General features: G+C 48.3%; 1 protein-coding gene across 6 annotated transcripts in view; it reads left to right on the top strand.

Moving 5' to 3' along the window:
• The window catches only part of GATAD2A (GATA zinc finger domain containing 2A), a 100,696-nt gene that overhangs the window by 16,597 nt on the left and 60,616 nt on the right, over positions 1-23,483 (top strand). For all 6 annotated transcript variants that reach the window (XM_036846283.1, XM_036846282.1, XM_036846290.1 and 3 more), the window contains one exon: positions 22,122-22,210. In XM_036846283.1, coding sequence (XP_036702178.1) covers positions 22,196-22,210 — 15 coding nt within the window. In that variant the 5' untranslated portion in view covers positions 22,122-22,195. Of the gene's footprint in view, positions 1-22,121; positions 22,211-23,483 lie in introns of those variants that run through there.

The following is a 23,483-nucleotide window of genomic DNA, read 5'->3' as shown; positions in this document are numbered from 1 at the left end:
CTAACCTCTCAAAGCATAGGCAATTCAAATGCTTGCCTGGAGAACTACCTGTTTGGACTTGGGGTGTTTCTGTGCCATCAAATGGAATGGAAAAGATTATTTTCCCTAGGCTTATTTTTTTCTCCCTGATGATTGAGTTAATTTACGCTCATTGTAGAAAACTAGGAGGATTATGAAACAGGTGAGTAGGTGAGGTCTTCATGAGCAGTCATCCTGGGGTAATAGAGTATCATTGGGATTTCCTTGTAATAGTTGTTGGGTTAGGAAGTGCAGCAGAACCAGAAGAACGAGTTGGCAGTGTCATAGATTGAGGCTTACAGAACTGTGCAGCCTGCTCAGTGTGGTTGTTTGTTAGAATGGATGCTCTTGAGTTATTTGAACTGTTTTAGGAGGTGAGTTGGACAGCCTGGCCTCAGATTGCTTTTCTTTCAGGTAATGAAACTTACTTTATGTGCTAACTGTGCAAAGCTACATCTTTACCTTGAATTAGGAAGGCAACGTGTTAAGAAGGTTGACGTAAAAAAATACAGGGGACCTGAAGTGGTGGCAGTGAGATGGAAGTAGTGAGACTGGTGTTGTGAGAAACAAAAGTACCAGCTGGGGACAGATCTTACATACTTGTGGATTCTGGCAAACAGGATCCAGGACTTCTTAGTCAAGAGGAATGTTAGACCACGGGCTTCTTGCCCCTCCTCTTGCTTTCTAGGCTGTATTTATGACCTCTTTTTGTGTGTGATGAGAATGTAGGTTAGTCTTTTGGAAGACAGAGAAACTTACTCTAATTGAATACCTGCAGGTAGCCGTAGGAAGTGACTTGAAATCCTCCAAAACCTTCCAGGGTATGTGGGAAAGGGTCTTTGTGGCTTCAGTGCACTGCACCCACTTTCTCTCTCTTGATTTTCACAGAGGTACTTGAATCTTTCAGCCATTCCTTCTGCATCTCCATCTCTAGCCTTGAAACCACTTGACCTGCCTTGCTAGTCAGGTCTTTTGGTTTGAACCTTCAAACCTAATTCATCCTAAATGAGGTAATGCCTTTGAGTACACTTTTAATAAATAGTGCTGCATTATAGTGGCCAACCAGATCCTCCTGGTGCCAGGGAGGCTGTTCCACATCCCAGTACCGCCTGCTGTTTGCCAGATGAGGCCGGGGGCCTGTTCCCAGGTAGCAGGTCCCTGTAGTGGTGTCATGGGTCAGCCCTGGCTTTGCCTTAGGTTGGGTGTGAGCTCCACCTGGCCACTTCCTTGTGACTTGACCTTGGTGAACCTTGTCCTCTGTTTCCCATTTCTAAAAAGGGGGTAGTAGTGTCTGCCTTAAATAGCTGAGTTGGGAGTGAGATAATAAATGCAAGTGGCATAGCACAGCACCTAGTATGTGTACCTGCTCAATAAATTGGTGTTCAGTGAGTGTACCATCATGACTAGAGCAGATGAGGCAGAGCCCCAAAGCATTAATGACTGTTCTGCTTCTCATGTGTGGAGCACCTCTATGTTTGTGGGACAAACCATCACTGTCTCTGCCCCTTGGAACCACAACCTTGTCCCCACATTTCAGATGGAAGAAGGTGAAGTCCCTACAGAGGGTGATACTTGCCAGAGTCACCTGGCTGATTTTTCTACAGCTGGGACTGGGCCCCAACCTTTCCGATTTCAGACTATGATTGTTTTTCCCACCAGCCTTAGTGCCTCCCTGGTGATAGAGAATGGCTAGGTTGGTGGTGCCTCATCAGGGCAAAGGAGACACAGCCCCTTTTCCTGATCCTGAGCTTCCTGAACCCCACATTCTGATTTTCAGGGGCAGCCCTTCCATTTGTAAGATGTTTGCCAGGCAGATTCTCATGGGGTCCTGCCTTTGAGAACCCAGAGGCGCCCCTGTACCCCTGGCTTTATCACTGAGTGGACTCTGGTCAGGGATGAGAAGTAGGTTGCTTGATGGTGCTTGCAGTGGCAAACAGGAGAGTTTGGGCCCGAATCCTGTCCTCCTTCCGCACTTACAGCTCTCTAGCCAGTGTGGGAATTTGGCAGATCTGACTACAGCTTACCACTCTTCAGCATTGGGCAGGTTTTCTGGCCACCTGGCCTCAGCTTTCCCATCCATAGACAGGGACTGTATCCTAATCTCATGGGATGGCTGTAAGGGCAATTGCGAAATGTTTGAAAGTAGTCAGGGGTATCCTAGCCCTTGATCCTCCATTTACCTCTGAGACAGAAATCCTTCTCTGGGAAAATTCCCTGGCGGTCTAGTGGTTAGGACTCCTAGCTTCCACTGCAGGGGGCACGGGTTCGATCCCTGGTCGAGGAACTAAGATCCCGCATGTCTCGAGGTGGGGCCAAAAAAAAAAAAAGCAACCAAAAAACAAAATCCTTCTCTGCCCAGAGGACAACTACATGATGATCCCCCTGGGTCTTACATCTCAGTCATCACGCACTATGAAACACTTAGATTGAGGAGCTAGATTTTCTTTATAACAAAATTCCACCACAACCTAACAATTTGGAGGTCTTCAGATCTTATTGTAAGGAGATCTCACCTAAAAGGTCAGTCAGGTTATCCGGAAGGGAAGTGAAAAAACCTTGTGGTCTTAAATCTGCATATAATCCCAGTATAACATTTCCTACAATCGCAGTTGTTCTGTGCAATTAGCCTTTGAGTCAGTAGCTGTTAAACTTGACTCAACACATTCTTACCTTAGAAGCAGCTGCTCACCATGACCTTGGAGGTGAGCAGGTTTCAGGCCAGTATCTTCGTCACTTGAGTTTCCATTTGGTGGACTTTTGTGGCAGTGACAGCATATTTTTAGCTTTCTTGTGTGTTTTGGGCAGGCTCACTCTGCCAGCCAGTTCTGAAAACTTTGCTGCTACAATCTTCATTCATCCACGGAGAAAACACATTTTTTTCCCAATTGCTCAGTGGTGTGGGGAAAGTAGGAGCATGGCAAACTGAATCCTTGGTTTGAAGGTGTTGATTGAATTGGTTGAGTCACTCCAGACCTGTGATATTCTCAGGACTTGCATATCATTGACAACACCTGAACCTCATTTTCTCTTCTCTCCTGTATTATTCTTGTGCATGTAAAGGGCTAATGCCCACCCCCTTCAATGGCGGGCAGTTCTTTCAGAGGATTCTGGAGTCAGATCCCTCCCTGGGACTCTCTTACACCCACCGGAACCTGGGGAGATTTCGAGGGTTTGATTAGTATTTTCCTTAACACTTTTGTTTGATTAGCTGACCTTCTCAGCAGTTTGTATGTTGGTCATCTGTCTCTTGCCTCTCTCCCCAAACCTTTAAAGTTTTTATTGTTGAGGCTTTTTGTTTGTTTCAACCTTACAAGTGATATTTCCTGATGCCAAAGACTGGGGAGGTGGTGGGAGCCTCAGGTGTCAGTAGTAGGCATTTGAAGTTTTCGAAGTTTGCTTTTGAAGTTTTCTTGGTTAAGGATATTAATGGACTGAGTCTGGATTGAAATGTAATTGTAGCCTTACTCTCATTTATATTTGTCAGGCAGAGCATTAGAAATGTAACTATTTTTGGTCCTTGGGCAGCAGACAAATGTAACATTCACCTGGGACTAGCTTGCTTCTGTGTGCTGTTTTGCTGAACCCAGCAGGCAGCATACAGACTTCCAGATGAACAGGACAGCCCTTGATGTTACATACTGGAAACTGAGGCCTGAGAGGAGGAGTGGCTTGCCCTGGGTTGACTTGCAGAAGAGAGAACATAGATCTCTGTTCCATTCTAGTGCTTCCTGGTCTGATCTCTGTTATCCTTATTTCTTTATGGCCTGGTTAGTTTAGAATTTTTTGTTTTGTTTTAGATTTCTCTTTTATCTATGTAGTGTAGGTCCATTGGCAGGTTTCCTTCCTCAGGGCTTTGTTTTTTGAGGTCATTATGGTATCTCTGGTGTGAGGATGGGACAGGACACAGGGAAGAAGAACTCAGGGCTGCTTCTGGAGTCTCAGGGCTGCCTTCAAAACAAAACAAAAACTCTAGCTGTGTTTCCTGTTCTGGAATTGAGTGGTTGATGGCTTTCAATTTTAAGTGCATTAAACTGCTTTTCCCCATCTATTAATAAAAAGTAATGGCACTTATTATTTAGTCATCTTTCGGGTGATCCATTTTGGGTGTCCATTTCAAGATTCGGAAAAGCTAGACATCAGATCCTGTACGAGGCTCTGATGGTCAGCTGTGCTAGTCTGGGGCAAGAGTGAAGGACCTTAACACTCAGAGTAGGATGAGTCTAGGACAGCACAAGCTGGCTGCTAAAAAGCTTCGAGGGAGGTTATTTTTTGCATATCCTTTATATGTGGGGAAGTCCATTCTGCCTGCTGAAGTAGTCTTTAAACCATTTCATAGGAGAACTGGTTAGAGGGATTGACCATGTTCTTGGAAGAGAGAAGATTGGGTAGGGGGTGGCGAGGGGTTTCAGGAGACCCATTGGTGAGTTGGGATCTCAGCTCAGGATTGGACAGTTGGCCTTTCCTGCTGTTGGTGCCATCAGGTACCCACTCACCCCCCTCAGGGAGGATGGAAGGGGCTCTCTTACTTTCCAGAGTTAAGATCAGGTGACCCTGACACAAAAGGCAGCAAAAGTGGACAGGTCGCCACCTGGGGAAGGTACTTATTAGCATTGGGTGAGCAGATGAGAGACATGCACCTTCTGTGAAGTTTAAGATGGTGGGAGCATGCCCACTTCGTTACCTTGGTTTATTGCAGAAGGGAGAAAGTAACTTAAATTGCTTAGAAAAATTAGGGTACTTTGAATCAGTTTAACCAGTCTTCTAAGTCTATGAACTAGGGTTGGCTAATTTTTCTTTTAAGTTATTTTAAAAAGTTAACCCAGTGACATAGAAGAGCCTAAGCTACTCCAGTAGGTGGCCTATGGAGTGAAATGCAGTACAGGTGTCTCAGGCCCCGAGATAGTGGGTTTTCGGTTTTAGGGGTGCTGAGTATGAGCAAAGGTGAGGTGAGCTGGGCCCTAGAGAAGGGTGGTCTGAGATCATGTTTACTGCCTGGGAGAAGGTGGGCATTGGTGAGACCCAGGGCGCAGCCTATGGCCCTGGATGGCCACTTTCTGCTTCACTAGGAGAACGTAGTGGGTTGAGGTGTGGCGGTCCTGTGTGACCATCAGGACCCAGGACCCTCATGAGCTGGAGGGACGTGTCTTTGACCCTGCCAGATCTCGGCTGGCTCTGGGGGCTGGGTGCGGAACTTGATTTGTCCTTGTGTCTCTTCCTCCCCAAACAAATAGTGCTTTGTGTTAGATGAAAGTGTGATAAATAACAGGTAAAAGAATAAAATATCTGAGGGACTGTCTTGTATATACGAGTTCTGCTCTGTTCCCAAGAGTGAAGTAGTGATGGATAGGTGGAAATTAGAAGGACATGGCCCTTAACTTAGCCTGAAAAAGAGCTTTGTAGCAATTAGAGGGACCAGGAAGAGGCTCGATGTGATTCCTGTGCCCCAGGAGCTGGTTGGTAATCAGCATTTTCTTTTTTTTTTTTTTTTTTTGTGGACCATTTTTTTTTTTTTTAAATAAATTTATTTTATTTATTTATTTTTGGCTGCGTTGGGTCTTCGTTGCTCTGCGCGGGCTTTCTCTAGTTGCAGTGAGTGGGGGCTACTCTTCGTTGCGGTGCGCGGGCTTCTCATTGCAGTGGCTTCTCTTGCGGAGCACGGGCTCTAGGCACGCAGGCTCAGTAGTTGCGGCGCACAGGCTTAGTTGCTCCGTGGCATGTGGGATCTTCCCGGACCAGGGCTTGAACCCGTGTCCCCTGCATTGGCAGGCAGATTCTTAACCACTGCGCCACCAGGGAAGCCCGATGTGGACCATTTTTAAAGTCTGTATTGGATCTGTTACAATATTGCTTCTGTTTCATGTTTTGGTTTTTTGGCCTTGAGGCACGTGGGATCTTAGCTCCGACCGGGGATCGAACCCACACCCCCTGCATTGGAAGCCGAAGTCAGCCACTGGACCACCAGGGAAGTCCCGATAATCAGCATTTTCTAGATTCTGAGAATTTTCTAGCTTGAGGTTTTGGACACTTTTCCAAACAGACCTAGAGCGATTAAGACACTTCTCTGAAACATCCACATGAGTTTTTCCAACAGCTGCTGCTTCCTAGTTTGAGAATGTTTCCCTGTTTCATGCATTGCTCAAATGTTTCCAAATCCTGACTCTTCTTGCAGCGTTCAGGGGAGAAGACAGTGGGTGTCTTACCCAATGACAATACTGGTTTTGAGAGTAGGGAGAGGGGTTGTGGACACAGGAAGGAAAGGGGCCTTGGGGACCTGGCACTTGGAAAAAAAATGACTTGGGTCTGAGAGTGACATCTGCTTGATGATGACCAAGACACCATCAGGGTCCTGATTTTGAGGTCATGGGTGGGAGTGAGGAATCAGGTGAGTTGGGTGAGGGCAGCAGCCTGGTGCCTCATATGCAGAGCTGGGAGGACCAACCAGCACATGCCCTGGCCACCACCCACCTTAGGAAGCGCTCCCACAGGGCCTGGGCCGTGCCCCAGCTCCATGTCCCTTGGGCCATGTGTCTTTTGCTGTCCTCGCACTCTCCTTGCTGTGTCTGTGGCCAGAGGACCTGTCTCCTTCCCACTGGTCTGTGTCTGCTCTGTTCCCTACCTCATGCGTGAGTGCTGTGCTGTTCTGATGGAAGGAAAAAAGATAATTCTGCACATCTGTTCCTTGCCAAGGACCCCTGGTCCGCTCTGTGGAGTGCTAAGAGTGGTTGTCTTGTGTGTACATCTCACACAATGGAAAAGAAGATGAAAAGGTCCTAGTTTATGACCTAGGCTGGCAGTGGTTTTTTTTTCCCTTAATTTTTTGCTGCGCCCCGCGGCATGAGGGATCTTCATTTCCAACCAGCATCAAACCCGCCCCCCCGACAGTGGAAGTGCAGAGTCTTAACCACTGGACTACCAGGGAAGTCCCTGGTAGTGTTGATCAAGTCCTTTAAGCCCCTTCCCTTGGCTTGTATGTACCCTGGCAGGTAGGGGCTCAGAAATATGTGCTTCGTCAACTTCTGAGGGTTTTAGTGCCTTTCGCAGAAGGTGAAGATGCACACGAGTTATTGCATTTGCTGTATGGTCCATGGAATGAGGGTTTGCACAACAAGGCTCATTCCTCCAGGAGGTTTCTAGCAATTCAGTAAAGGGTTAAGTTAGTGTGCTGTTGTAAGAGTGAATTGAGGGTGTGCTAATCTTTGCTTTAGGAAGTTTTTCCGTAGCCTTGGGAAGGATCCAGCCTTAGGATGGCCTTAAGAGTCTGACTGCCCTCGAAGGTGTGGTGGTTCAGATTTGAGCCTGGGTCTGGGAGATGGCTGACCTGCATCTGGATCCCCATTTAACTTCTTAATCCTGTGACCCTGGCCAATCACCTTGACTTACCTTAGCCTCTGTTTTTTTCACTTGTCAAGTGTGGGCATCAGTGGCAGTCCCCCATGTGAAGTGTGGGTGACAGTGACAGTCTCCCAGTGTGAAGTGTGGTTAGTGTTGGTAGTACCTCATTCTGTGGTTATGAGGATTAAATGAAAATCAGGTATGTAAAGTACTGGCACCACGCCTGGCACCACATAAAGAATTTAATAATCGTTATCCATTGTTGCACTTTTCTTTTCCTCCTTTAGTAACAAAATCTCTTGTCAACGTGTTAAAGGTGATTTTTTGGATGTTCCTGCCTTTGTCAGCAGTGAGCTTTTTTTTTCTGTAGCAGTTTGAATCTGTGTGCCCAGTGGTAGCTTTCTCAATGGAGAGTCAGGCCCTCCCCTTTCTGTGCCACCAAAGTCCGATGAACACTGATGAGTCCTGGACCATGGGGGACAGTGGAGCCCCCACTCTAGCAGTAGTGTGACTGGGGTCTTGGGGACAGACCTGCAGTGCCTGGGGCTCAGGCTGGATCTTGGTGCTGGATGGTTAGGTAGGACCTAGGTCTGTGTGAGGTGGCTGGTGACAGAGCATGGCAGTGGGGTAGGCCTTGGAGGAGGCCAGAGGGTCCCTGCAAGGCTGGCCCAGTAAAGGTGAGGTGAGTGAACACCCCTACCCTTGCCCCCGTGGCACTACTCCTCCTCTCTCCTCCTCGCCCCTTTTGGTCTGGGAGGGCTGGTGGCCTGGGATTCGAGGCGACTTCCCAGGGGATTTCTTGCTTTGGGTTGGGTTGTATTGGCAGGACGGTGCTTTGAGAACATTGGAATGAGGTGGACTTTGTGGGCTACTTGGGAACCTGACCCTACTTAGGACAGTGTTTCTCTGGAATGTGTGGTCTACGTTCTCAACAACTGACAGCTTAGAAGTACACCTTTGCCTGGAAGATAAAGTGTGTGCTGGCCTCGTGTGTGCCCATGTGGTGTCCTATATATATTGGTTTTGTGTGCACCCTTGTGTGTGCGTGTGCACATGTGCTTATGCACGTGTGTGATGGCTCTATATGTGCTTGTGCGTGTGTGTATGTGTACAAATGGAGGAAAGACATTTCAGTCCGTGTTGGTCATGGGCTTCATGTGGCAGAGTCCTGCCTTTTGTGGGGTCCCTGGCCCACTCTGGGGTGAGTCTCAGGTACAGACAAAGTCCCACTGAGGGCACAGCCCACAGGTTTCTTTGGGCTTCTTATTTTAAGTCAGATTCACATGACATTTGCATTGTACCTCATAGCACATCAGGTTTAGTACTAAAATCTTCTACCAGCAAGGAAATCTCCAACTCGCAGCGGAAGCCAAAACAAAGCGTATTTCAAAATTCTGGTGTCCTCGCCATTGCACCCCAGGAAGCAGGCCTTTCACTCTTCTAAAGCTTTGGTAGAGGCCAGGGATTTGGTCTTTGCTGCCTCTCTCTTCCAGGAGCGGGCTTCTCTATGTGTCTGACTCTCTAGCACGGTTTCCTTCTTGCTTGCTCCCTAGATGCTGGCTCTTTGGCTGAGTCAAGCCGAACTCTTCCCAGCCAGCAAGGCCCTGTGTCTGCCCAGCACCTCTTCTCCCCAGTGGCCCTTCTGTGAGGATAAAGTGATGGGAAGTGTCTATGCAAGGTGCTGGGAAGCTCTGATGGCCTAGAGGAGCCTGGTGTAGCCCACCCTCCCCTCTTCCCTACCTCCTCTGAGACCTTGGGAAGGCTCTGCTTCTTCCATCTTGGGCTCATTTTACCTTATAAGGGCTGGGGGCAGTGAGGACAGTTTGACGGTTCTCTGAAACACCCTCCCTGAGGAGCCCCTATGTTCCTGACCTCCTCTGATCATACTTTTATTGTTGGGTACATTGTCAGGAAGATGTGGTGTCTGTTCATGTCATTTCTCAATTTGTTCTTTTTTTTTTTTAATTTTTAATATTTATTTATTTATTTGGCTGCGCCGGGTCTTAGTTGAGGCACGTGGGATCTTCGTCGTGGCACGCAGGATCTTTTTTTAGTTGGGGCATGCGAACTCTTAGTTGCGGCATGTGGTATCTAGTTCCCTGACCAGGGATCGAACCTGGGCCCCCTGCATTGGGAGCATGGAGTCTTAGCCACTGAATCACCAGGGAAGTCCCTCTTAATTTGTTCTTAATTGGCTTATGTAGTGTAAGCCACAATTTACTGATAAATGTTGCCATCATTGTAGTTTCTTCCTTGGAACTTTGCAGCATTTTAATTATTCATGCAGTTTTTGTGATCGTTGTGATACATCATCAGAGTTTGTGGCAATGATGAAGCGTCTGGGGCTGGGAACTGGCTTGTTGGCCTGGACCTTGCCATAAGGCCTCGGGACTCCTGGGCTGAACACGTGGCCTCAGTCACGGCCATCAGTGCTGTGATGTGGTTGTTGGATGGCTCCAGCCACGTGTCAGAAGTTACTAGATGGTTTTGACTGTTTGACCTGGTTCCTGACAGATAGAGAAACTGAATTCTGCCTCTTAGGAAAGCTTGGTTGCTCAGATGGTTGTAGCTTGTTTTGTATTTGAAGACCCAGCATCAGGCTGGATTTCCAGAATTCTACCAAGGCCACCCTTCTGTCCAAAACTCAGCTAGGGAGCATCTGGAGGTTTGTGTGTGGACAATGCTGACCTTGCCGCCTGCCTGGGTACTCACTAGCTGCTCTGGACTTGGTTCTAGACAGACCCTTTGGTGTTCTGGAAAGTACCACCTTACATAGACCTCAGTCACTTGTTCTCAGTCTCCTGTTGCCTGCCTGGAGGATGGGACCCTTCATGAGGATCAAGGTGGCAGAGGCCAACTGAGGCTCCAGGTCCGTCCAGCAGTAGTGGGACAGCTGGTGGGTGCTTTCCTTGGTAGTGAGCAGACAGTAGCCCTGCCTCCCAGGAAGTGCCCAAGTGCCACAGGGGCCCTTCTGGGCAGGGGTGAGGGGGTGGGGGAGTAGGGGAGTGCGTTTTAGAGGTGAAAACTGGAGGTCCTCTCCTGGACTGTGTGGTCTGCCCAGTTTACATTTCTTTTTTAAAAAAATAAATTTATTTTAATTTTGGCTGCGTTGGGTCTTTGTTGTTGCTCACGGGCTTTCTCTAGTTGTGGCGAGCGAGGGCTACTCTTGGTTGTGTTGTGTGGGATTCTCATTGCAGTGGTTTCTCTTGTTGTGGAGCATGGGCTCTAGGCACGCGGGTTTCAGTAGTTGTGGCACTCAGGCTCAGTAGTTGTGGCTCGCAGGCTCTAGGGCGCAGGCTCAGTAGTTGTGGCACACGGACTTAGTTGCTCCTCGGCGTGTGGAATCTTCCCGGACCAGGGCTCGAACCCATGTCCCCTGCATTGGCAGGCAGATTCTTAACCACTGCGCCACCAGAGAAGTCCCCCTGGTTTACATTTCTTTGGTGATATTTCTGCCATCCTACCTGCTGTTTCCTGACCAAAATAGTCTTATCTTGGACCTTACAGGGATAAGCTTTGTGAACTACTTTTAGATTTTGTTTGGATTTCAAGACCATGAAGTTTTTTCCTTTAGGCCCAGGTAGGTCTTCATTTATATACAGTGGGGCCAGCACAGAACACTGCTCCTTCGGTGCTCTTGAACAGGCTTTCCCTTCTCTATTCCAGTTCTGGAAAGTGAGATACCGGTTCTTAAACTTGTGGGGAGCACCTGCCCTAGTTACCAGATTGCGCCAGATTGCTGCTTGTTCACCAAGGCCGCCTGTTTGAAGATGGCCGGTGAGGAAGTATAAACTCTGGGCTCAGCTTATGGCCTTCATGTTGCTCCTCAGAGAGACTTGGGGTGATGTGCTGGTCTTTGCCCTGTCCATGAATATGCAGGTCAAGGTTGGTGCCCGTGTCATCACAGAGTTGGGGGCTGTCTTTACGGCATGGAGAAGGTGCTCAGCCGGTGGCTTTGCTTCTGCTTTCTCAGCACACACAGGCCCACGGCCACAGGACCTGGGTTGAGGCAGCACATGGCGCCTGTGGCCAGGGCCTGGGACCCCTCAGAGGCAGTGGAGGACATCTAGTCCTCCACTTGGTGAAAGAGGGATTCTTGCTTCTCCAGGAGATTGTGTGATAAATAAGGTGTTGCTTCTTTAAAAACAAACTCAAGAAAACTTGCCACAAGAATGGAATGGCTGGAGGTTTTATTTCTTGACATGAAAATAAATACCGATACAGCTGGTTGACATGCTGTGTGACGTGGAGGCCACCTGGATGGTGCCTTCTTGGCAATGAGGCCCACTGCTTTGGGAACCTCCTGTTCAGGCCGCCTGCTATGATGGAGATCTTCTGCGGTTGGGGCTTTTTGTGATCCTCATTCTCAAATTTTTCTGTTCCGAGTGGTCCTGGAGACTCAGTTACCTCCTTAGCCTCGCCCTTGTTAGTCGTCCCAGGAGGACACTATATTTTGCAGTCACAGGTCACACAGGGACATGTCTGTTTGGAAAGGAGACTGCCTGCTTGCCCAAGCCAAACTAGGTGGGGAACCCCAGAAAATCATTTTTGCCCTTCTCCTTATTCTGGAGCAGTTAACCAAAGTGATAATTGAGGTGCTATGGGCGTTTCTATCTGAAATTATTGGTAATGAACGAAATGTCCTCCTCCTGTTGGAGTTGGGTACCTCATGTGGGGTCATTTGGTGTCACTGTTTTCCCACATAGCATCCATGGACTTGGCCAGTGTGGTGACTGACTCCCCTGGGCCTGGCTTTGTGTCAGCCTCACAAGATAAGTGGGTTTGGTACCTTGAGGAGGGGATGCAGTATTTTCCTCTTCAATGACGTTGATTGCTGAGTGCACTGTTGGGGCTAGTTGTCTGCGTCTCTGTTGTCTTGAGTTTGATGTGTCTGGACCTCAGGGCTCACACCACCAGTGGGCCTGCGTAAGGGTTTCTGAGTCTGGCTCAGGTGCTCCAAGGAATAGGTTTGGGTTGTGCTGTGATATCTCTGGCTTCCACGTATAGGAAAAGATTGTGCCCAAGACGAGTTAGTTATCTTTATCATTCATCTGACAGGGATTTCTTGACTCCCTTGGTTCATGGCTGTGAGATGGGGCTGGAATAGGTGTATCCTGGGGAGACAGAGTGCTCTGGGAGGCAGGAGCTGGGGTGATGAGACTTGGCATACTTGAAGTCCATCTGAGGTATAACATTAGATGCTGCTTTCATCTCACTATTCTAAGTCTTTCCAGTATCTTTTTGTGCAATTTATTTGGGGAGTGGAGGGAAGGACTGGTTGATAGTAGAACATGTCAGGGACATGGGAGATCTGGGAAACAGGGTTCTAGAGCCATGCTTTTTGGCTGTGGGTGTATGAGGCCCATGGGCCTTTTTCTGTACACACTAAGGCCTCGAAAGGTTAAAATGATTTGTTGTTCTACCTCAAAGAGACATTGTGCTGAGTGAGATACGCCAGACAGAAAAGGACAAATACTGCATGATTCTATTTATATGAGGCGCCTAGAGTAGTCAAATTCATAGAGACAGAAAGTAGGATGGTGGTTGCATGGATGGGCATGGGAGGGAGGGAAAAATGGGTAGTTAGTGTTTAATGGGGACACAGTTTCCATTTTGCAAGGTGAAAAAGTTCTAGAGATGGGTGATGGTGATGGCTGTACAACAGTGTGAATGTACTTAATGCCACTGAACTGTACACTTAAAAATGACTAAGACCAAAAAAATGATTTAAGACAGTAAATTTTATGTTATGTATATTTTAGCACAGTAAAAAAAAGAAAAAACCCCAGAGCCTTTCTGAATTCAGAAATATCCTGCATCCTTATGAGAGCATGCATGCATTTTTAAAAATAAATAAATAAATTTATTTATTTATTTTTGGCTGCATTGGGTCTTCGTTGCTGCATGCGGGCTTCTCATTGCGGTGGCTTCTCTTGTTGTGCAGCACGGGCTCTAGGCACGTGGGCTGCACTAGTTGTGGCGCACAGGCTCAGCAGTTGTGGCTCGCGGGCTCTAGAGCTCAGGCTCAGTGGCTGTGGTGCATGGGCTTAGTTGCTCCGCGGCATGTGGGTTCCTCCCGGACCAGGGATCGAACCCATGTCCCCTGCATTGGCAGGTGGACTCCCAAGCACTGCGCCACCAGGGAAGCCCGGCAGGCGGATTCTTAACCACTGCACCACCAGGGAAGCCCAGAGCATGCATTTTTATCCTCCAAGAGTTAGCTTAGGGAGAAATGAACAGAGAGGCACTCACATTTTGATGGTCTACCTTATGCCAGATACTAGGGGCTTTTTTTTAAAAAAAAAAAGATATACGTGGTTCTAGAAGGCTCATTGTAACATCATCTTGGGAGCGTGATTCCGTGGGTGTTCTTTGGTCCTTAGAGCCATGGGGCCTGGATGCACTTCCTCCCCAGTAGAGTCACACAGAACTGGAGTCTGCAGGAATTTAGGGGGACAGTCCAGGAACATTTGAGGTCTTCTCTCCTCCAGTGCTCAGCACAGAGATTGAAGGTGTTTCTTGGTTTTCTGTGGCTCTTTGTTAGAGAATTCCCTTAGTATGGCACATATTGGTGTGTATGCACAGAAGGGGAGACTCTAGTTCGTAGATCCTCATTACTAACACAAAAGTTATTTCCTCTTTTGTTCTTGTGACGCTTTCTTCAAGGTATCCTTTAATATCGTAATGCCCTAATGCTAGACATTTCAGACACTTACCAAAGTCTCAGACTTGTCTAGATGTGGACATTTGATCCCTGGGCTTTTTAAAATTTTATTTTATTTTTTATTTTATTCATTTATTTTGTTTTATTTATTTTTTATTATTATTTTTGGCTGTGTCGGGTCAGTTGCGGCATGCGGGATCTTTGACGAGGCATGCAGGATCTTTGATGAGGCATGCAGGATCTTTCGTTGCGGCACGCGTGCTTCTCTCTAGTGGTGGCGTGCAGGTTTTCTTTTCTTTAGTTGTTGTGTGCTGGCTCCAGAGTGCGTTGGCTCTATAGTTTGAGGCACACTGGCTCTGTTGTTGAGGCACGTGAGCTCAGTAGTTGTGGCGTGCGGGCTTAGTGGCCTGTGGGATCTTAGTTCCCTGACCAGGGATCGAACCCGCGTTCCCTGCATTGGAAGGCGGATTCTTAACCCTGGACCACCAGAGAAGTTCCTGATCCCTGGGCATTTTAAGTATGGGGGTTTATCTGAAGTGTTGAACTGCCGAGTGGACTGCCTGGGCAGCTGCTAGGGAGCGAGGGTGGAAACACTGAAAGGAACCTTGTTATAAGGAGTCAAAATATTTTGAGGAGCAACATTAATCATAGTAGTCGAAGTAAGAACTAGTTGCTTCTCTTTGAGAGCCTGCCTGGAGCCAGGGCCTGCCACTTGGTCCTCAGGATGGTCTTGAGTCCTAAGGGGCTAGGTGGGCTCCCAGGGGCACAGTTGGATTTGGCCCCAGGCTGGACGGACTGTTTAATTGTCAGGAGGGTTGTGGCTGAGCAGCTGGCTGTGTGATTCATCAGTAGGATTCTGTTCATTATCATCAGGATGGTCTGGTAGTGTGAAAGGGAGGGAAGCTTAGAAGAAAGGAGGGTCGTGCTGGAGTCAAGTTTTCGAGAGGGCAGGGACTTCTGTTGGAAGGATTGTCAATGGGTTTTTTAGGGAGGGATATGGAATCTTGGCAATAGAAAGGGGGAGGGGAGTGCAGGGTGTGGGTGAATGGGTGCTGGGGTAGGTCACACTTCTTATTGGTGATAGGGGAAGCCCTTCCAGACACAAGGCCATTGAGGCCTATGGGAATCTCCAGGCGCCTTTCTCCAAACAGCCATGTGAGGGAGTTGGGGAGAGCTCCCCCCCACCCCAGGAAGCTCTGGGCTCCGCAGGGACTGTGGCGACGCTGTGGCCTTGCCTATCTGCATATTGTTTCTTCCTGATGTTATATTTATATTGTTATGTTTTTGCATGAAGTTGGTGGTGAAAACATAGTGGTTGAGTATTTATAACTCACAGAGGATGCCATTTTGTCATTTCTTCTCCATGCTTCCTTGGGCCTTGGATAAGGAGATGAGCAAGAGCCCTTTCTCTTGTGGAGTGTAGAGCGTTTGGGGGAGAGAACCTAGTGGGATGCTTGATGTCAGATGTCAAGATCAGCCGTGCCACGTGATGGGGCTGTAGTCCTCGGGGATGGAAGGGGGGAGAGGGTGCCTGAGTAACACATGTTTTGAGTCTGAAAGGTGAGTGGGGGAAAGGAAGGACTTTCCTGGCAGTGAGAACAGCACGTGCAAAGGCCCAGTCGTGGAGGAAGGCAGATATGGTGGGTAAGATGAATCGAAACAAGGCCTGTGTGGTTGGAGCCAGGAGCGTGGTGTGTGTACACATACTATGTGCGTACCAGATGACTTCATAGGGTCACCTGCGCCTAAACAGTCAGGGCCTTAAAGGCTGTGGTGAGGTGTTGGGGGGTTTTAAGGAGCTTTAGGAACAGCTGCATTGGCATAGTGTGGGGAGTGGACAGTCTGTCTCTTGGTGAGGCCGTGGTTACTGTGGCTGAGGGAGGAGAGGCAGGGGCAGACCAGGGGTCTGGAGGGCACATACTGGTTGTTACCCTGGTGGATGCTTTGGCTTGACAGTGGAGACCGGCCAGCTCTGGTTGCCAAGGATAGGCTTGTGCAGCTGGCCTCACTGTCGACTCCTTGGCCCTCATGGGGGTTGGTTCTTTGCCTCTCTAGTCTGCCAAGTCATGCTCTCCCTCACTCTGTGGGGATATAGGGTTAATGAGGCTCTTTGCCTTGGGGAGAGCAGGTACTGCTTGGTCCCCTGGGGCTGACGTGGAGCTGAAGCACCCCCTTGCTGTGCCTCTGCCTTGACTTCTTGTCTCAGGCATGCTGCTCTGCCTGAGTCATCTCTGTCCCTTTAATGCTCAGCAGAGCCTGTTAGGGCCATGGTTCCCTCCTGCTTTCAAGGATCAGGTAGTCAGTATTTTTGGCCGTTACTGTCTTTGTCATTACTACTCAGCTCTGCCCTGTAGATGAAAGCAGCTGGAGACAGTGCAAACTTGAGTGGGCGTGGCTGTGTCCCAGGAAAACCATTCGCCAGAACAGGCCCAGGCAGTAGTTTGCCGACCCCTGGATTAGGGAATTGACTCTGACCCAAGTTAATCTTTCCCTAACCAGCCAGCGCATGTTAGAGCAGTGTGACCTCTGGGCTTCCTTGAGATAATCCACTATTGCCCTGCCTCAGTTTCTCCCTTTCTCATAGAGCTAGCTGGGGACTTCCTCTCCTTGGCAGTTAGCAGTACAGTCGCTAAGACTGCTGGCACAGAGGGTCTGGGTGGGGTGCTCATTTTGTATGGAACAAGTGGACTTTGTGGACCTAGGGGTGGGAGAAGGTGAATAGCATTATTGCTGGGTTTCATCTTGGAGGTTTTTTGGCTTAATATCATGTTCCCGGGCTTGGATTAGAGCCAGAGTGGTAAATATTTGGGTGCAGATACAATTGAAGAATTTTAGAGACTGCACAAGTGTTTGGTGAGTGCAGACGGTGGTAGGAGGGGATCAGAGGTGTGCAGCTTCCATAGGGCCAGGCCTCGGAAGGGATGATGGGGCCCTCTGGGGGGCACCTTGGAGAGCCCAGGCTTCCCCATCAGGTGCCCATGGCCTCTGAGAGCTGTCCCTGGGCTGGCCATGGGCATTGCAGCTGGAGCGTCTCTAAGGAACTGGAGCTCCCTAGACAGCAGCCAGTGTCTGGCCGGGGGCTCCTCCCCTCAGGTTAAAAGGGAGCGGACCTCTCTTACCTGAGCTGGAGAGGATGAATTGGCAACAGTGGACTTTTGTTGCCCAAAGTGCAGTGACTTGATTTCATGTAAATCACCAATCTCTGCCTCCTTACCAAGTGTGATCTCCCTCAGATTGGGAAATTGTTGTTTGGGTAGGTTGAAGATTCGGGGTGTTGTGTGTGTATGCATGTAAGTGGAGTACCCAGGTGCAGGGTCAAAGCCAAACCATAATGATTTATCAAGGGAGTGGAAGAGTCTCTGATGAGTTGGTAATTGTGTACTTAAGGGTTACTTGATACTGTTTTAAATATATGGGTTGGAAATAAAAACAGTAAAAGCTCTCTAAACCCAGCCGGTGTGGGGTAGATGGCACAGCAGCCCAAATGATATACCAGTGAAAAGCGATTACAGTTTATTTTAGAGAAATGCTCCCAATCCTGATGTTGCTAAGTGGTCTCTGCTTGGTTTCTGCTCCTTCGTGAATTTTGCTCCAATTGTATCAAGGGGTTGTTGGTGTGTGAACTCCTCAGATTGGTTCTTTCTCCCTCAATGTTAAACCATCTCTGCTCATTCATTCTATAAATATTTATTGAGCACCGGACACTGTTGGAGGTGCTTGAAATGACATCAGGCACCAGGCAGACACCCCTTTCCTTGTGGCATTTATGTTCTTGCCGGGTGAGAAAGTCCATAGATACAGTAGCTGTGTTGTGTGGAATTTGAGGAGAGGCCAGGGCTGTGGGAGAGAAAGGGCAGGGTGAGCAGGGTGGGCCGCTTTGAGGGAGACATTTGAGCAGTGATTTGGGGGTACACGGAGGAGACAGCCATGGTGGGGGAGAGTGATGGAGGCAGAGAGCAGCTAGCACAAATGCTAGCACAAAAGCTAGCAACTACTGTTAGAACAGGCTGTGTACAGACGTTTTTGGGAAATTGTGTGAAGCTGAATATGGACTGGGCATTTGTTGACATTTAGAGATTATTGTATGGTAGTTATGTTTTCAAAGGTCATTTTCAACGTGGGATGCAAATTGAAGAATCGATTGTTAAAATTATAAAGTATCGGGGATTTTGTTGAAAACCTTAAAGGACCCCAGGGTGGGAGGGTGCCTGGTGTGTTGGAGGCCAGCATGGCTGGAGGAGGGTGGACATGTCTCTGGGGTCAAGAGAGGATGGGGCTTCACTCTGAGTGATTGCAGGGCCTTTGGAAGGTTTCGAGCTGAGGAGTGAAAGCAGGGGGTCCAGTTTGCAGACCTCCGTCGTATTAAGGGAGGATAGTGTGGCAAGTGGAGGTGTGAGAAGTGGTGGGACCCCAGATGTGTTTGACGGCAAAATCAATAGGATTTCCTGGCAGACTGGATGATGGGTAGTCCTATCAAGAAGGCAACTGCAGCCAAAAAAAAAAAAGGGGACTTTCCGGCGGTCCAGTGGTTAAGACTTCTGGCTCCCAATGCAGGGGGCACAGGTTTGATCCCTGATCGGGGAACTAAGATCCCGCATGCCTCATGGTGCACACAAAAAAGAAAAAAAAAAAAAAAAAAGGCAGCTCCAGATTTTAATCTGAGCATCTTTAAAGACTGAATTTACCATGAGCTGTGGTGGAGGGTGAAAGTCTGAAGTGACCTTAAAACTTCTTGTATGTTGCATACTGCCCCGTGATGCACTGTATGCATTATGATAACAGATTGAGGTCACCTTCCTCGCAGGTTAACCCTTCAGGAAAATATCCAGTGTGTCTTGTGGTCTCACGCAGTTAGGGTACTTGGATCTTTGTTGAAAATCATTTGTCCACATGTGCTTGGGTGTATTCTGTTCATCTTTCTACTTGTCTGTATTTACGTTCATATCATACTCTCTTGGCTACTGTAACTTTACATACAGTATGTCTTGAAATCAGGTTAGGTAAGTCTTCCAAATTTGTTTCTCTTTTTCAGTGTTTCACTAGTCTAGGTCCTTTGCATTCCATATAAATTTTGGAATCAGCCTGTTTTTTTCTGCAAAACATGCTGGCAGTTTTTTCTTAATAAATAAATTTATTTATTTAACTTTTGGCTGCGTTGGGTCATCGTTGCTTCACACGGGCTTTCTCTAGTTGCGGCGCGCAGGGGCTACTCTTTGTTGTGGTGCGCGGGCTTCTCGTTGCGGTGGCTTCTCTTGTTGTGGAGCATGGGCTCTAGGCCCGCGGGCTTCAGTATTTGTGGCACGTGGGCTCAGCAGTTGTGGCTCGCGGCTCTAGAGCGCAAGCTCAGTGGTTGTGGCACACGGGCTTAGTTGCTCCGCGTCATGTGGGATCTTCCCGGACCAGGGCTCGAACCCGTGTCCCCTGCATTGGCAGGCAGAGTCTTAACCACTGCGCCACCAGGGAAGTCCCATGCTGGCAATTTTTTTTTTTTAATTTATTTATTTATTTATTTTTGGCTGTGTTGGGTCGTTTCTGTGCGAGGGCTTTCTCTAGTTGTGGCAAGCGGGGGCCACTCTTCATTGCGGTGCGCAGGCCTCTCACCGTCGCGGCCTCTTTTGTTGTGGAGCACAGGCTCCAGACGCGCAGGCTCAGCAATCGTGGCTCACGGGCCCAGTTGCTCCGCGGCATGTGGGATCTTCCCAGACCAGGGCTCAAACCCGTGTGCCCTGCATTGGCAGGCAGATTCTCAACCACTGCGCCACCAGGGAAGCCCCATGCTGGCAATTTTTGATTGGGGCTTTGAATCTATGAATCAATTTAGGGGAGAATTGGCACCTTCTGACCCATGGAAAAGTCATATCTCTCTGTTTATTTAGGTTTTCTTTCATTTCTCTTAGCAACGTCTTATTGTAGTTTCAGCTTATAGGTCTGGCACATTTTTTTAAAAAAATCAGATTTATCCTTAAGTATTTCACGTTTATGGTAGTATTAACTGATTTTTTTTAAAGAGCTTTGAGTTTTGGTTGTTTGTTGCCATTGTGTGGAAATACCACTGACTTTTGTATATTGACCTTAATCCTGAAGAGAGTAGGTGCTTGGAAAAGCCCAGGACCCCTACTTTCTGAGGCTTCCCCCTCCATGGCAGAGAGAGGCCTTGGCTTGGGAGGTAAAAGAACTCGGATTGCAACTTCCCTGGTGGTCCAGTAGGTAAAACTCCGCGCTCCCAATGCAGGGGGCCTGGGTTCGATCCCTGGTCGGGGAATTAGATCCCACATGCATGCTGCAACTAAGAGCCCGCATGCCGCAGCTAAACATGCTGCAACGAAGATCCCACGTGCTGCAACTGAGACCCAGCGCAGCCTAACTGACTAAGTAAATATTTAAAAATAAAAAAAAAGAGAGAGAGAGAGAGAACTAAGATTCATGGCATCTACTGCATTTCCCAGCCTGAATGGGGCCAAAAAGAGTGGCAGAAAGGGCCCCTCTCCCTAGGAGCTAGCCCTGGTGGTGGCTGTAGCAGCCCTGGCCCTCACTGAGGAGGATGCTGTGTGCTCCTTGGTTCCCAAAGGTCTTTCCATAGAGTTCACTGATATTTGCTTATTTTGCAAGTTCTCCTGTGGGAGTGTTTCTCGCCATCCGTGAGCTGTGAATTGCTGTGAACCCAGCTTAAAAATAAAGTTTTCATATCAGAGCAAGCTCCTGGTAGTCATGTGGGTGCAAAGAATGACAACAGAGGTGATATTGACAATATTTGGCAAGCTACAACTGACAGCTGCCTGGGAGTCTGAGATTTGGCTGGTTCACTGGGTTCAATCTCTGTGCCCAGAGCCCTGGACATCTGATGTCACAAAGGAGGGGAAGTTCTGGGGCCATGCTGTCTCTGGGACCTTGGGAGAGCTCCTAAACATTCTTGAGCCTTAGTTTTCCTATCTTTAAACAGGCAGCCTCTTTCTCCCTGGGCAGTGTAAGACCTTTGGAGTTGATCCCTGGGTGAAACTTCTAGTTGCCCTATGGTGGTGAAGCCGCCTCCATGTGGAAGATGAAGTTTGTCTGTCCCTGGGCGCCTCATGCCCTCAGCTTCTTGAGGGCAAACTCTGCACTGCCTGTAATGGTGGGGGTTGTTTCCTTGGGTCTGTGTTGGGGATGGGCCCTGGGGAGGGGAGAGGTCACCTCCGGAGAGGGAAGACCTGGGTTGCCCTGGGGCAAGTTTCCTGAATATCGACATGTCAGATCCCTTATGTGTAAAATGAGGGTGGATTGTTGTAACTTATCCGTAGATGTCCTGGGATTCAAAGAGATACTGACTTTTAGCATAGTACCTGGGACTCACTACTAAACATCTATTATAAATGCTAGTATTTCTATTTCGTGGCGGTTAATGTCATTACCATTATCAATCAAACCTTGAACTGTTTTCTGTGTGTTCAGTATGTTGGCTTGTGGTTGTGTACCACCTCTTGTCTCCATCCATATTGCTAAAGATGAGATCTGTAGTGTCTGAGATGTTAGTATTTATTGGTTAGTGCACCTTATTGGGTCATACATCAGAGACTGATAGAATTTGATTTCCTCAGCTTGCCCTCCCTTGGAAGGTAGCAGACACAGAGCTCTGGTTGAAATCTAGAATTTCGCTATGTAATTCCAGGGATTGGAGACTTTTTTTTTTTTTTTTTTTAAATAAATTTATTTATTATTTATTTATGGCTGTGTGGGTCTTCATTGCTGCGCGCAGGCTTTCTCTAGTTGTGGTGAGCAGGGCCTACTCTTCGTTGCGGTGCGTGGGCTTCTCATTGTGGTGGCTTCTCTTGTTGCGGGGCAGGGGCTCTAGGTGTGCGGGCTTCAGTAGTTGTGGCACGTGGGCTCAGTAGTTGTGGAGCATGGGCTCTAGGCACACGGGCTTCAGTAGTTGTGGCGTGCGGGCTTAGTTGCTCTGTGGCATGTGGGATCTTCCCGGACCAGGGCTCGAACCCATGTCTCCTGCATTTGCAGGCGGATTCTCAACCACTGTGCCACCAGGAAGCCGGGATTGGAGATGTTTAAAACTGTCTGTACGTTCCAGAAATTTTCCTTGGAAACTCAGTGTTTCTTCCTCTGTTCTTTGCTTTAGGTTGGCCAGCTCATTGACGGAAGTTGCCTTTTGACATAGCTCCCACCATGGCCGGCTGGTAGGACCACCGTCCCATGCCCAGAAGCCAGGTGAGTGTGTAGTATCTAGTATCTGTGGAACGGAGGCACTGACTTACTCAATAGGCCTTATTAAGGTCCTTGGACATTTGAAACAGAGCACTGCTTTAGAAGCTGATGGCCACCTCCTAGAGGAGAAGGAGGAAGACAGGTACCTCTGGGATTGCACACTGGGCCATTTCCACAGGGCTGCCCAGGCCCTGCCTCCTCCAGGATGGCCGTTTGCTCTCCTCTTGCATCTCAGGGGTCACTCGTTTGAAAAGGCCAGGCCCAAGTAGGATGAACTGTCCTCTGTGAGCATCAGGGGCAGAGGATAATCCTGGCCAAGTGGCCTTTGCCCTCTGGCCATTCCTGTGATTTCCCAATGCTGACAGAAACCGTTAGAATTTATCCTTAACCACCAGTGCTTGGAGCTCTTTGCCCTTACTGCACCCCATGCTTGTGGGGAAACTGAGCCATCCCCTACTGCTTAGGGCTCTCAGGTGGAGACTCTGTCCAGGGCTTTCGGGACCCAGCAGGACAGAGCCCAAAACCCAGGTGGGGTTTTGTCTGTTACTATCAGGCCAGTGATGTTTTGGGCCAGGGCTGCCTACCTGGAGAAGAATGTAGGACTGAGAGACATCTTAGAACACAGAGGTAGCTTGGAGACCTCTTGGGTTGGTTAGCTGCTTCCTCTTATAGGCCAGCTGGCTGGTGACTTTCCAAGGGGTGTATGCCCTTCAAACAGTGTCACAGCTGCACAGGGTAAGAACTGGCTGCTGGGCTGAGCAAGGTATGTGACAAGGGTTGGGGGTTGGTTTGTGAGGTTTCAGCTCTTATCTGCATATAGCAAGATGATAGTATGGGCATGGTCAGGTAGTCCTGGTGTCAGGAAAACATTTCCAGAATGTTTACCCAGCAAAAACAAACTTTACTGGTATTAAAAAAAAATTTTTTTTTAATTGAGATAATTTGCATACCATATAATTCACCCATTTATAGTATACAGTTCAGTGATGTTTTTGTATATTCAGGAGTTGTACAAATATCATGTCTATCTAGTTCCAGAACACTTTCATCACCTTCAAAAGAAACCCCACACCCATTAGCAGTCCCTCTCCAATCTCCCTTCCTCAGCCCCTGGCAACCACTAATCTACTTTCTATCTCTGTGGATTTGCCTGTTCTGGGCATTTCATATCAATGGAATCACATAATATCTATGACCTTGTGTGTCTAACTTCTCATACTCAGCAAGTTTTCAGGGTTCATCCACTCTGTAGCATGAGTCAGTGCTTCATCCATTT

This window comes from Balaenoptera musculus, chromosome 3, assembly GCF_009873245.2.
Source record: "Balaenoptera musculus isolate JJ_BM4_2016_0621 chromosome 3, mBalMus1.pri.v3, whole genome shotgun sequence".
In the NCBI taxonomy this organism is placed as follows: domain Eukaryota; kingdom Metazoa; phylum Chordata; class Mammalia; order Artiodactyla; family Balaenopteridae; genus Balaenoptera; species Balaenoptera musculus.
The sequence above is the reverse complement of the archived record's forward strand: the minus strand, read 5'-3'. Positions and strand labels throughout refer to the sequence as shown.